General features: G+C 30.2%; 1 protein-coding gene across 9 annotated transcripts in view; it reads left to right on the top strand.

Moving 5' to 3' along the window:
- LOC124364418 (hemicentin-2-like) overlaps window positions 1–15,283 on the top strand; it is a 516,416-nt gene that overhangs the window by 361,247 nt on the left and 139,886 nt on the right. For 8 of the 9 annotated variants that reach the window (XM_046819906.1, XM_046819907.1, XM_046819900.1 and 5 more), the window contains exon 2: window positions 2,305–2,328. The exons of the other annotated variant lie outside the window; for it this stretch is intronic. In XM_046819906.1, coding sequence (XP_046675862.1) covers window positions 2,305–2,328 — 24 coding nt within the window. The remainder of the gene's footprint in view (window positions 1–2,304; window positions 2,329–15,283) is intronic. 9 annotated transcript variants of the gene reach the window in all.

Below are 15,283 nucleotides of genomic sequence, written 5' to 3'. Positions count from 1 at the left end.
GTATGACCCATCGAGTAATATCTCAAATAGATTATTATGTTTGTAGAAATCCAACAACACAAAAATAGGTTTATGATCACTCTTTAAAAATGATTATCATTCAAAAAGGCGAAATTCGAACTTATGTAATTGTTACTTATCATTTTATTTTATCAACACATTTGATATGAGTGTCACACAAGTATGTAACTACTGAAAGGTCCCCTCATGCAAGATTCTGGATCGCATGGGTTAGTAAAAGAATTTTAACAATAACCGTACTGTGTGATGTTTAATTTTGAAAATTGATACTAATTTAACCACATCCAGACAAGTGTTTTATTGTTATAAAATGGTACTCATTTTAGATAGAGTGGCCATATAACGATTTTGTTTGCATAATTGGTTTATATCAACAAGACCTTTAATAGAGGTGTGAATCGATCAGACATTCCATTTTAAAGTTCTCCTAAACTCCATTTTGTGAAAATGAAAGGTAACATGCAAGAAAAAATAGGGTTATTGTTCTTAAATGCAGTTTAAAATGCAACTGTGTTGAGATTATGGTTGGGAGCTGTTAGGGATATTTGAGAAACCAAGTATATTTAGAGAAATAATAGTATTATATTGTTCACATAGCAAGATGGTGGAACACCTGATAACAACTTATAACTGACAGTCCTAATACAATTTTTTGTGGTTCCATCTTAAGTTCCGGATATAGTGAAATAACTTAAGGCTTCTCCTCTTTAAACCTCATGGACTTTTACGTCGTTATTTATTATCACAACGTTATGGAAGAGTACGTCTTATTTTAGTACGCATCCAAACTTTTTTATAAGTTTGTGTAAAGTGTATTCTTTGTTATACGACGAATTACAATAAAATTGGTATCTTTTTCTTAATAACCTTTGAAAATATCGAAAAAACAAGAAATATTTGGATGTGAGTTAATGCTGTTCCATATATCTTCCTTAATTCTACGACTAAAAATTAGATTGTAAAAAAAAAAACACAGATTAACATTGTTCTTATGGGAGTAAAATCGAGATGGCCGCCAGTACACCAGGCTCGATAGCACGCTAGTCTGAGGATACGATTTAAACATATATTTTATAACTTAGTTATAGACAGGAGTTTGTCTCAAATATTTCACTATACAAACATAGATTTTAGCATGCCAGTACTAATGGATTGTAAAAAATACAACTATCTAATGTTAATGGTTTATAATTTATATTAAATTGGTGTTTCTCATGCGACTATGCATATCTTTTTATAACGGATCGCCTATGCAGGTCAGCGAGAAACGCCCAACACCGGACGGCAATGAGGAAGTGGTACAACATGCACTTAGAAAGGTGTATGTGGTGTCGACTGCTAGAACTTCCTTTGTCAACAGACCGCTTTCCCCGTGCACCGCTGATGTGAAATGCTTGCCAACACACATCATTAACCGTCTTATATAATGAGAAAAGAGCGCAAAATAAAAACCCTTCAATATTTTATACTTAATTTAAGGTAAAAGGTACACCAAGTTGTCAAATTCTTTTACCAAATCCTATAATATACCTATTTGTAAACAAAACTTATGTAACGTAGAATTGTCATTTTCAAATTTGACTATAAAATATTGTAATTTTTTAGTATACATTCAAACGTAATTATTACGATTATTTAAGTGTGCGATTTAAAAAATATAGTTATTATATAAAGATGAAAGAATATCAAATTCTGTATTTTAAATAACTTTGTTGTATTAGATGTCAATATTTTGATTGTATCCAAAATTTTCAAATCTACATTCTGATTGCTGCAATATATTTTTACAAAATGTTTAATAAATTAGTTTAAATTAGTGTTTAGTAAATTAGTTAATAATTTAAACTAAATCACTTTTTATTACCCGGACGATAATAAAGTTCTGTAATAATATAATCTCTCTATATATATATAAAAAAATAAAAAATAAAAAAAAAAAAATGCCGAAACAATCGATACTACTATTTTTGTGTCTGTAAACCTCATATAATACTGCGCAAATAATACGTTTCATTCTTTAGGAGGTGAACAATTATTATTGTCATTACCTTATAACAAAAAAGTGAAAATCATCAAGCTGTTTTGAGAGTTTTAAGTGCGCTAACCTCAAACTTGGTTAACATTTCTGTACGAATAAACAACAGCTGGTTTTGATAACAAGTAAAATTTAAGAATAAAACAAACTAACATTTTCTTTTAAATTCTTAGCAACTATATTCCTGTTTTCCGGTTCCTTAGGATAAAATGCAGTTTTAATATTCACATATTTTTTTATGTTTACAGGAGACGAGATAGAGATTTTCGAAGGTAAGAAGTGTGTAACGGCTTTTACTTTCAAACCTTTATGGCCGTAATCCCCGCCAAAAACATTAATGTTGCTTTCACGTCCAGGCTTATTTCACTTTCCATAATGTGTTTTTCCTAACATTTTTAATATGCAAATTTTTGAAGTTTTTAACATTGGTAAGTTTCAATAGTCTTAGTGTTGTTTTTCGCTTTTCGCTTATTGTATATAATGGTATTCGTAATGTTGCATTCATTAATATTCACTTTCTAACAATATTCGCTTCAGTCATGTTTTTTTTTCTAATTTCCTACTCGGTAATCTCGATGTAGTAAAACAACGTTCTGTCATGTGCTGGTTGAATTTTTGCTTATATTTTCCTTCCCTGATCTAAATGTTTTAAAATCATTCTCACTTTTACAAGTCAATTTATCAACACGCATTTCAATTTTATCTCACACTTCTTACATTTATTGTATTCTGCCTGTTCATAGATTTTTTACAGGTAATGCACCCAAGTAGCCGATAGGTAAGTATTTTTTTATATGTAAACGTTTTAGTTAGGTTTAGTTTTTTCCATTTTTAATACTGTTGTGTGTTATTGTTTTAGTGCTATAAGTACAATAAATAAATACCTTTAAACTGTGTCTTACACAAAAAATTCACAGCTGAAAGTCAACACAGAAAATAATACTACTGTTGAGATTGGCTTTATTTGACTTTCCGCTACTGCTGCGTCCAAAATATGACACTGTCACGGACTTAACTCCTAGGATCTAGAGTCCACGTCCGTATGAAGAAACCAAAACAAAATAGCTCAAACGAACTCGTAAAGAGTTGCAACATCAGAGACAACCTAGATTACAAAATCAAGTGTAATCTACATGAAGATGTGTTTTCATTTTCTCATGATACGCACAATTGAATTGGCCACGTCACAGTGTACCAAGCAGAAGGTGAAATGGCTGAATTCAACATTCGCATTGAATCAACTCTTCTAACCATAGCTACGTATGTCCGCTTAATTTCGTAAAATATCTGCTGAAGATGAACAAAAAAACGTAATGTACTAGGTAATTTCCTTATAATTACAATAAAATACTTAAATTTGTTATCAGTTTAGTATTTCAAGTTAATATTGCCAATTTTGTGTTATTTTTATATGGGATGTTCCACAATTAGAGAAGTATTACATTAAATTAAATTTGCTACCCTTCTTTAATTAAATAAATAATCTTATATTTAGATTATGAAGAGAATTTTAAGTTTTTTACTTTTTTAGAAGATTATATGTTTGTTTCTACAATACAGCTTCAGAGATTTGTTAGGTTAACTGCAGCTCTTATTTTAAAAGATATAACCGGGCTGTAAAAAAGTGCACAATCTCACTTTAATATGTGTACTTTCCGGAACTCTCAGCTTGACCGTAAAGTCCCGGTTTCCTGAGGTACATTGAAATCCCCTTCTTTATAGACCCATAACTAACATTACTACCGGGCAAATGTATGGTGGCGCAGACTACCGGCTTACTGCGGTCTTATCGCTTTACTTTCTGGATCGTTAATGTTGCATATAACTAAGCTACTTACCTTAATATATAAGTATATAACAAGATATTTACTTAACGAAATATTTTCAGCACTTAGTTTTTTAATTCCAGACTTTTGCTCAACTAACTTGTTTAAAAAATTATGAATACGTCGGTCATTATGAAAAGTCCTAGGATTGAACCGATATTCGTGAAAAAATTAACTATAATCGTTGTTGTATTTACTAATGGGGTTGTAATTAATTACAACCTGTAAACCTGAATAACCTCTTCCTGTAAAATCATGGTTACTCTCATGTAATGTAACGTAACCGGAAATAATTTATACGAAAACACTTAACACTACTACAGTAATAGGAAAAAACACAATAAACAGTGACTTCAAAAAATACAACATGTTGAACAGTTTATTCTACAACAGGCTTAGGGTTTTGTTTGAAAAGGATATTATATAATTATCAGAACAAAAATAGCAATATTCAATCTTTCTATATTCAAAAGCCTTTTATATTCAGTCAGTACTGTACCAAGCTAAAATAATGGGACGAATTATTAACAATACGTTTGATCGTAATGTTCTCTCGTATATCGTATGACGCAAACCAATTTCATAATAATGCATAACATTATTTCATTGCGTTTCCGTACAAAATTTTATATGATTACTGTCTAACAATCCGACATTTAATGTTAGTTTATAAATTAAAACTAAAATGTATTTTTATAAGTTGTTACGAGGCTCACCGCTCAGTGTGGGAGACTTCACGTTCAGAACAGTTGATCATATCCTAGCCCGAAAGGCGATTCTCAATACACCTATATTTACCATTGTCAACTTCGGAATAGAGTTAGAGAAATGGAGTTTAACCTCAAAATTTACTCAAGACCTATCATCATTATGCATCATACTAACCTCAGTCATTTTTTACGAATTTGAAGTATATTACTGTATTTTTGTGAGAAAGGAGCCTCAAAGTGTTTGTGACCTGCATTAAAATGATTAATCATTATAATATTCACATAGTCATTAAAACTAAATCATACGCACTATTTTGTGAAACATTTCCATTTGTTTTCATTTTTAACGATCTTTAAAACGTGTTTATTCAATTTTACCACACTTTAAATCTGTGCACATAATATTCTACCTAATATTCGTAGGCTAACTGTCGCATTAGGTTATTGATCTTTTACTTCAGTTTCCGGAAATTAAGCCTTATCATGCATTTTATTGAAATATAAATTTTGTACGCTTAGCATTCATTTGATGTAGAAATTTGTGCGTGGTTCAATTACACAAATCAAATTTTTGGGATATGAGAATGAACAATTTGTATTTAGTTAGTTAATGGTTTTACAGTAAGCATTCCAAAATTAAGCTTCTTTGTTAAATATGTTATATAAAAGATTCAAAAAAGAGCCTTATTTTATCATGATTTAGAGGACAGAGTCGGAGTTACATTTGGCCGTGTTTTGCTCAACTTGGATTTATTGTGTACTTAGTCGAGCGCTTACATCTGGGGTCTGATTACACAATGTAACGCAAGGCTTAACGTTGTAATCTGCCAACCAGATTGTTGGCCATAAACATGAGTATACTGTCAAGACTTACCGATACTTACAATAGGATATAATATCACTAAATATTTAACTTCAACCTTGAAGAGTTGCATTTTAATTTAAATTTACACTTATTATGTTAAAATTATTTTTAATGTAATTCATTTTCAATTATATTATTTTATTAAGCACAGAGTTTCCAGGTTTGTATTTTTAATTTTTCTGATCATAAAATTACAAAATACCAAGAAAGTAAATCACTTCAGAGTTAACATGGTTGTAATTGACTAGAGCAATAAAGTTTCGATGCAAACAGTAAGAACATCGCTGCTGAAAAGAAATGTAATATCGATAGAACAATACTAAAGGCACAAAAACCCTACTGCGCTGATTTTTCCACGGATGACGTAGCCCAGCCACACATGACTGCAGCCCCTGACAGCATTGTAATTTTCGCAATGCGGAATATTTTCAGAAAAATTATAATTGCATTTAATTAGCTCTCTTTAGTCTAAATCTTTTTAATGTGCTGAGTTTGGGCGAACACAAGTTGTTTTGGTAAAATCTGGTAGAGATTTTTTACAAGTAAATGGATTTATCAAGTTAGTTGTACTAAGTGGTCAATCCAAGATAGCTGAGTTCCAGTGCCAAAACCGCTTCTCTTATTATTACAATGCAAGTCTTATGAATGCATACATTTTACCCAAAGTTTTCATTTACATTCATTGGAATAAATATTACTGAAGAAAATATTATGAACACTTTGGTTATATTGGGGACGTCCAGGGTGTTTTCCCATTTGCATTGCACATTTTATCAGTTGGCCATATGTAAATCTGAAATCATTATTTAATCGTTTAAGGCTGACGTCCATAAAGTAGACATTGTGATGTAGCATGAATCATTGTACAAACAACTTTCTTCGAATGTGCCTAAGAATAAATCAATTTAATTTAAATTGTTCATTAATTTGGCTCGCTACAATATTCTGTCTAGTCAATTATAACCAAGAACCCGTAATATACGTGCCTTTGGTCTGTGGTGGATTGACTCCATGGACCTAAATGGTTTTCAACATGTGTATGCTAAAGTCTGAAACATATTTACCAACTTTCTGTGGCAAGAATGGAAACAAAAATATAGTTTTTTTTTTTGTGGAGTTGCCTGAAGATGAAACCTTTGGTTTTGAAAGGCCTCGCCCAAAAAGTAAACAATTTGGAAAAAGTTGTGTTTTTATTAACATATAGTAATATTTAAAGAATTTTCCAATGCTCCGAGAGTCTACAAAAAAATATAGTTATTGACCTGTTTTAAGCGTGATGGCGTGGATTTGTTTAGGAAAATAAGTATTTGACCCAAAGTTATGAAATATATAAGATATTTTTTGGGTAAACGTATTTTACCCAAAATTTTAAATGTATACAAAGCAAACTTTCAAATATTATATAACATATTTTCGCTTTAAACCAAACTAGATTTTAGCCATTTTTTGGAATTTTGAGTGTTTATGTGTATCTCGATATCATTATTTTGAAAATTTTAGACGTATTACTGTTGCATATCAAAAGTGGCATAGAAAATCAATAATATAAAAAAATAGTCTGTTCTATTCGTAATATTACCGAATACATAGTATCGTAATCAATTTAAATCTTCTCTATTTTATAATAAAATTTATGTTATTTCCAGGGAAGGCAAAATACAAAGAAGGAACTAACCAGTGGGCGGATGGAATTTAGAGACTTTAGGTGGCCCAATATGCGAGTAAATTATTATTTTCAATTCAGAGGCAGAACCTTTGACATGCCGAGTACTCCAAGAAAGCTCGGTAGTCCTCAGAAGTTAGGAGATGACTGTGATATTGAGATTTTAGGAGACGAGTGGTCTTCTAGAAGCAACGTGATTTCAAGTAAGTTGTTCCAGATAATGGAATCTCCTAAAAGGAAGGTCATATATGCTAGAAGTTCCAATAAGCCAGCTGGTCCCAAATATCCGGGACAACCTGTTAGCCTTCAAATTCAAAATAATCCCATAAGATGAAGATTTTTAGCTCTCGTAATTCTGGATTACCCAGGGGAGTTAGGTACTTCAAGGAACTGAATACTACCTGGAAGGTACTAGAGCATTCAGTGTTCACAATGGCAATAAAACCATTGTATTAATACTCAGAAAATAGTGTAGTATACAAATTTAAATAAATTAAAAGAAATTTAAAATACAAATTTTAAGACACGATATCAGTTCAGAAATAGTTATACTAGTACAATTTTAATGTTTACAAAAAATTGTTTTTGTGATTTATAATATGATATAATTATATCTTAGTATCTTGAATAAAAACATATTTAAGCATTTAAACATATTTCTATTGCTTATTGGTGAATAAATATAGCTAGTTTTTAATTTTTTTCACATTTATATCTACGTGAGCTAAACTCTACGACAGCAAAAAGGAGCTCAAATTTTAAGACACGATATCAGTTCAGAAATAGTTATACTTGTACAATTTTAATGTTTACAAAAAATTGTTTTTGTGATTTATAATATGATATAATTATATCTTAGTATCTTGAATAAAAACATATTTAAGCATTTAAACATATTTGTATTGCTTATTGTTGAATAAATATAGCTAGTTTTTAATTTTTTTCACATTTATATCTGCATGAGCTAAACTCTACGACAGCAAAAAGGAGCTCAAATTTTAAGACACGATATCAGTTCAGAAATAGTTATACTTGTACAATTTTAATGTTTACAAAACATTATTTTTGTGATTTATAATATGATATAATTATATCTTAGTATCTTGAATAAAAACATATTTAAGCATTTAAACATATTTGTATTGCTTATTGGTGAATAAATATAGCTAGTTTTTAATTTTTTTCACATTTATATCTGCATGAGCTAAACTCTACGACAGCAAAAAGGAGCTGTAAAGTAGGCCTTCTTTTATTCCACCTACATGCTTATTTCTAAAATAATTGAAAATTATTTAAAGGGCACTATTGTTATTCTTTTTTATTTTTTTATTTTATTATTTTATATTTTATCTTGTTGGGTGTTCCTAATGAAATTATTAAACCTTACATACTAGTTCGAAAGGTGACATGCTGAGAACACGACATCATAATAATATTTTCAAACCTGTGAAACTTTAATATTGGTTTTAATCATATATTCTCCCAAGTCAATCCCAACATAGCAAGAGCAGTCGACGATATTTTATTTCTGAGAGACAGTAGATTTCATTGAGAAACTAGGTTACGTTCTTATACAATGTAAAGTGGTACTTACATCCCAGGTTACAGACAGAAACCGCCTTTTATATGTAAATATCTTACCTTCTTTGCTTTTCCTTAAGATCATGAAAAGTATAAAATGTTAAAACAAAAGTAAAATTTAGATACCTGAGATCAATGTTCCTTTTCTGACACGGCTAAAGTTGGTGGACTATTATTGTTCTCTACATTTTTAGGATACCAATTGATTTTTTAAGTTGTTTTACACGAAAGATAAAATTAAAATTTTGTAACATAATGCAAAAGTCTGTAATCGTAATATAAATCCTTGCCGTACATGTAGTAGTTCTTTTTACATCTGATTCCTTTATGTCACGCTTTTGTAAGCAAACAAAGGTGTTGTATTTAATAATTATCTCTTACATACAGCCGAAACTAACAAATCTGATAACAAATGATGGAATGATTAAAAAAATTTATAAAAATGTAATACAAATAATTTGTAAAATTTTGGTTTATTTAGAGGAATGTTCAACTCGAAATACACACGACTTATGTTTGTGTAACTTATATAAATTATATAACTCGCAAATAAAATTATAACCTAATGTGATCTTGATGTACTTTAAAATTTATTTGGTAAAAATATGTACATTGTTTTCCTGTCTGCGTATAAAAAGTCAATATTTAAAACATGAGCCCGGGCAAAGCAGAATGTTAACAGAGAGAAGAATAGCACAAAACCATTAAGAGTAATGTTGAATTTATCGGAAATGTAGGACGTTGATATATGAACTCGCCAGACATCGTTGCTAAGGTCAAACATTCTTGTTTAATGTTAACAGCCATTTACAATTATGATTTGTTTGCTTGGTTTTTGTCATTGTCCTTTTTACGTTAGGTAATGATACCATTGTTTGCTAGAAATCTTCTGTCGTAAACAAAATCTGTTAGTAAAATCACTCTACATTTTAAAGTTATTACACTTGTTATGTATAAATAGGACAGTGCAGTTTTCCTACGCTTTTTCAGCGCTTTACATTTATGATTCTTATAACTATGGTAATGTTCAGTAGTATAATATTAAACCAAAAAAACAAAAATAATAATATTCGAAAGAAACATTGAATTAATGTAACAACTCAGTCATATTGGTAAAAAATGCGTTTTTACTAGACTTATTACCAATTGTTTTAAAGTTGTGGGTGTTTTAAATTAAAATTTACTTATGATTTACTTAATTCAATACCAATTTTTGCTATAGCATTTATGTGAATTGAACAGGATTAGTTTACACACCAGCATTTCTACTACAACAGTTATAATTTTTTAACTACAGTAATTTTTTATATACTATGGGTCTTTTTTGTTTGAAAAACATGTTAAGTAATTTTTATTAAACCTTTGTTTACTATCTATGAGTCAAAGTACGTGACATAACTTACTGGACTTTTATCAATAATATCAGAAATTGATCATCAATTCGTCGGCAGTATCTGACTAGATAACAACATTCGCTTATAGTCATTAGAAAATTCTACATAGGAATAGAAAAAATAGTCTACAAGGAAATTCTGATAAAGATATAATGCTTAGAAGTTAATATATTAAGGACTATAAACTAATGATTGAAAAACATAACAGTGCCTATAACGTTATACAAAGCATATTAAACGAAAATAGAGCAATTAGGTGATCATAATAATTGTGGTCGTTATGTAATCTCACTCTCTTTATTGTAATATAAAGTATGATTATAATGTAATTAACAAAATTAATAAAAAAAGATTTTACTTTGTAATTAATATTATTTCAGTTTTATTTTATCAGTTATGTCCTGGAGATTGTTTTTGATGGTGAATGGATGGCGAAGTTTACATAGTTTTTTCGGACATGAAACGAACTGAACTGTATGTTTATTGTTACTAAAGGAGAAAAACTGCCAGAAAAATCAGGTTTAATTTAAAATGATCAAAACCCATACGTGTGTATAGCATTAACATTTTAAATGTCTTTTGAATGTTTCTATGGATGCTTTTGCTTACCTAATGTTGTTAAAATTGTCAATAACTGAAAAAAGACCTTAGAACCCCTTATAAATCCCTTATATGTACGGGCGTTAACGAAGTATATCACTGCAGGTCTTAAGATAAATTTTATGTCTGTCTGCCCGCGCGGTTTCGTGAGAACTAGATGACCTATAGATTCGAAATTTTTATGAAGCTTCATTTCCGTATAGTTTGGTTTCAAAACATATTATTTGGTTTTGTTTATTTAACTAAGAGATTTGGTTTACCCAGCTGTAATGTTTAGATGCAAGTCTGTTAGAGTTATTACCCAATTCTTATTTCAAAGTTATTACAGGTTAACAGAGTATTGTTTGTTAGAATATAGCCAGAATATCAGGGCATGGTTGTTGTAGCTTCAGGTAGCACGAGAGACCATGCAACAAGTAATCATCTTGGAGGGTACGGATTCAATGTTGTGTACGACCAAAACTCAATCACGATTCGGATTATGTCCAAAACTAATATTGGCTGCTAACCCTCGAAACAAAGGGGAACAATTTAATCCGGTTGTAAGCCGTTACGCAAGCAAACTTGTCGAATTTATGCTTCTGGGAGGCGACCAGTCCACAAATCTGTTAAAACTTGTTCATCGAAAATTTGTGTTGTGGTCGGTTTTGTGTTGCTAGTCAAAGTTATTTGTTTCCAAACTGGATGATTAACGCTTTTAATGAAATATATCGAGCAGAATTATCAGATTACATTGGACCAATATATTCGAGATTGCTCTGATCATACTTTAACTTAAGCTAACATAATTAATGTAATAACAAACATGTGAATATGATATGGGTTTTCTACATAAGTGTAATTGTTTGTGTGGGTCATATAGCAGTTTGAAATACATCTCAACCTCGTTAATTCGGACTAATTGTGTCCGGAAGTGATCTGGATTGACAAAAATCCGAATAGTAGAAATTGTTATTCTATTCACAATATATTACAGATGATAAGGAATTTATTTGTTACACATATAACAGTAATAGTTAGTCAAGTTACTATTTAGTTTTACAATTTACTATTTAACGTTTATTTGTTGTTATTACAAGATAATCGTCGAAATTTGTTGTTATTACATGGGTTTTCATAATGAATGTTAAGATTATCTTGTATAGAGTTTCTGCAAAAGAAACAAATATAATGTTGCTGTTACGGGCCTATGAGTAACTAATTGATTTGTATTTTGAATTTAACATACGGTAATAATACTGTGGTTTCTATGTCTTCGAATTTCTTTAGAGAACATGCATATAATCAAATATCTATTCAAACCATAAAATAAAAAATAAAATTATATTTAATATTTCAAAAATATATTAGTGTATTCATTCAATTTATTATTACTGATTGATACATATTTTGAGATGTAGTTTAAGTTGTTTTCTGTTTATAATTTAATTGTACTTTAAAATGTTGCAAAATTAAATTTTAATGAAGAAATCTGAGAATAATGAGCAGATGGAAGTAGAACCGCGACATTGTCGGTTAACAAGCGTGAATCTCTCGGTGTTATCTTGAACTTCTGGCACACCATGTTGAGCCTCTTGAAACCGCATTGTTTGTTTTCTTAGCGGTTTTATATCTAAATAGCGTTTTGTATTTATAATTATGAGTACCTTGTCCTTAGTAATTTGTTCAGAACATTTGTATAATTCTAGTTATTATTCTTTAACAGTTTCATAACATGTTTATGGTTTGTAACGGTTAAATAGTTAACAGATGGATCTGGATTCATTCAGAGGTTTTTTATTTGTATATTTTTTTATATTGGCTCATGCATACTTTCAAAATTAATAGGTCACGTCAAATGGAATATATATATATATCAAATGGAATATATATATATATATATATATATATATATATATATATCATAATAATTGATCATATTCTATTATATATCTTCAATAAGAATAGAAAAGAATAGAAGAAAAGAACATAAAAATTCTCTATATTTCCGTCACCACAGAGCCCTCATTTTCAAGAGATATACAGAAGGTAAATAACTAAATATATCAACAAAAATACCTGTCAGAGAGATCCGGGTTCGAGTCCCGGCGGAGCAAGTACTTTTTGCGATTCAATGTTTATTGATAAATTAAATATTGCCATTTATATATATTTATATATATATATATATATATATTTATAATTAATTGAATATATAATTATAAACATTCCATTTGACGTGACCTATACATTTTGAAAGTATGCATGAGCCGATCAGTACGTATCATTATTAATATATTACATATAGGCGCATTCATATTGTATATACCTATTAGTTTTGAAATAGATTTAACATTTTCAAAATTAATATTTTAAAACTATTACTGCTATATCATTTATTGTAGACCTATAATTAAATAAGTTCAATGCGGTTATTATTTAAATAGCTATTTCTTTAAAAAAGAGAAATCGAGGCAGGATTAGAATTGTACTTATAAAATTTGTTTTTAAATCCGTGTACAACAACTATTTTATGGTATTCCAAAAGCAAGTTAATCAATAATTTTGCTTTTCCTTAAATAATTCTATAAAACTTAAGCCTTATAATTCAGTTTTATATTTAAAACCACTATAAGCAGCTTAATATTCCTTTGGTTGCACTTGAAATAAAATATAATAGTTAGTAATTTAACATATAATTATACCTGTGTGATACCAAATATAAACTGTGTACCATTCGGTCTGAATGTGACGACCCGGGCTGGGACAAAGGCAGGGCTTCATGCGAGTGTAACAAAGTGAAATTGACTAGCGGAGTGGATATGATGTCTGCTTTTCTACAGTATTATATGGATACATTTAGTTAAAGTGGTAATACTCGTACAACTAAAATATCATTATAGGAATGTTCATTCCATACATGATTTCTCAGCGTTTACTGATTGAAAACAATAAATTCACTCTATAATTAGACACTCTCACGTTTGAAGTCCAGTAATGACATACTTCCATTCTTTATCCCCCTTATCCCCTAATCAAAGTATACACTCAACAATTGGCCCCATTCAACTGCAATCAAATACTCAGCACAGTGAGTATTCAATAATTGGCAGTTTATATCTTTTGGAAACCACTCAACTCCGTAGTAGTCTCAATAACCAGCTACCTATTCTGTTTGTAGACAATTTAACACAATAGACATAAATAATAATCTAGCTTCCATTTTTGAGAAGTATTTAACACAGTAATCATCTCAGTATTCCGCAAAAACTAAACTAATCTACACTGTAGTTATGTCAGTAAACAAGTAACTCAAACCTTTATTTACTTGTCATACAGTAGTTATCTCAATAATCAGCTAGATTCCATCTTTGTAAACCACTCAACACAGTAGTTTACTAAATAATCAACTACCTTTCTTTATCGCAACCAATCAACGAAGTACTCATCTCAATAATAAGTTACTTTACTTTTTGCAACTCATTCAACGTTGTGGTAATCTCAATAATCAGCCATATTACCTCTCTACAAACGCTCAACACAGTAATCTCAATAATCATATACATGGACACTTCGCAACCACTCCTCACTGTAGTCATCTTAATAATCAGATACTTCACTCTCTACTAACTAACATAATGCGTATGCTCAGCTCAACACAGTCATCTTATTAATCAGTTATCAATCCTCTCTACAAACCACTCAACCACAGTCATCTCAATAATCAGCTATCTACACTCTGTAAAAACCGCTCAACCACAGTCATCTCAATAATCAGCTATCTACACTCTGTACAAACCACTCAACCACAGTCATCTCAATAATCAGCTATCTACCCTCTCTACAAACCACTCAACCACAGTTATCTCAATAATAAGGTATCTACACTCTGTACAAACCACTCTACCACAGTCATCTCAATAATCAGCTATCTACCCTATCTACAAACCACTCAACCACAGTCATCTCAATAATAAGGTATCTACACTCTGTACAAACCACTCTACCACAGTAATCTCAATAATCACCTATCTACCCTCTCTACAAACCACTCTACCACAGTCATCTCAATAATCAGCTATATACCCTCTCTACAAACCACTCTACCACAGTCATCTCAATAATCAGCTATCTAGAAATCACTAAAAAACAGTCATCTAAATAATCAGCTACTTTCACTCTTTATTGACCAAGCAACATAACAGTTATCTCAATAATAAGTTATATTCACTTTATACAAAACAATCACAACACAGTATTCTTCTAAATTACCTGTAACTGTAGTCTATATGAACCACTCAGTACTGATCATGATCAATAATCAGCCACCTAAATTGCAATCATACAATCTATTAACGATGTAATTAGACCGATGTGCCCGCAAGCCATTAATAGTTGATTATTTTGTAAAATGTGTTACATAGTTTCACAAACTTGCTAATTTGGCACTAGCTTAAATATTAATACACTAGCAATTCTAATCGATTTTTGTACTAGCTATTTGTATCCTTTACTGCTCAACTTAGTAAAAAAACCCACATTTGATATAAATAGTGTAAACTCGCACTATATTCCTACATGGCTACACTAGGCTGGTACAATTTAATAA

This window comes from Homalodisca vitripennis, chromosome 6 (assembly GCF_021130785.1).
Source record: "Homalodisca vitripennis isolate AUS2020 chromosome 6, UT_GWSS_2.1, whole genome shotgun sequence".
In the NCBI taxonomy this organism is placed as follows: Eukaryota; Metazoa; Arthropoda; class Insecta; order Hemiptera; family Cicadellidae; genus Homalodisca; species Homalodisca vitripennis.
The sequence above is the reverse complement of the archived record's forward strand: the minus strand, read 5'-3'. Positions and strand labels throughout refer to the sequence as shown.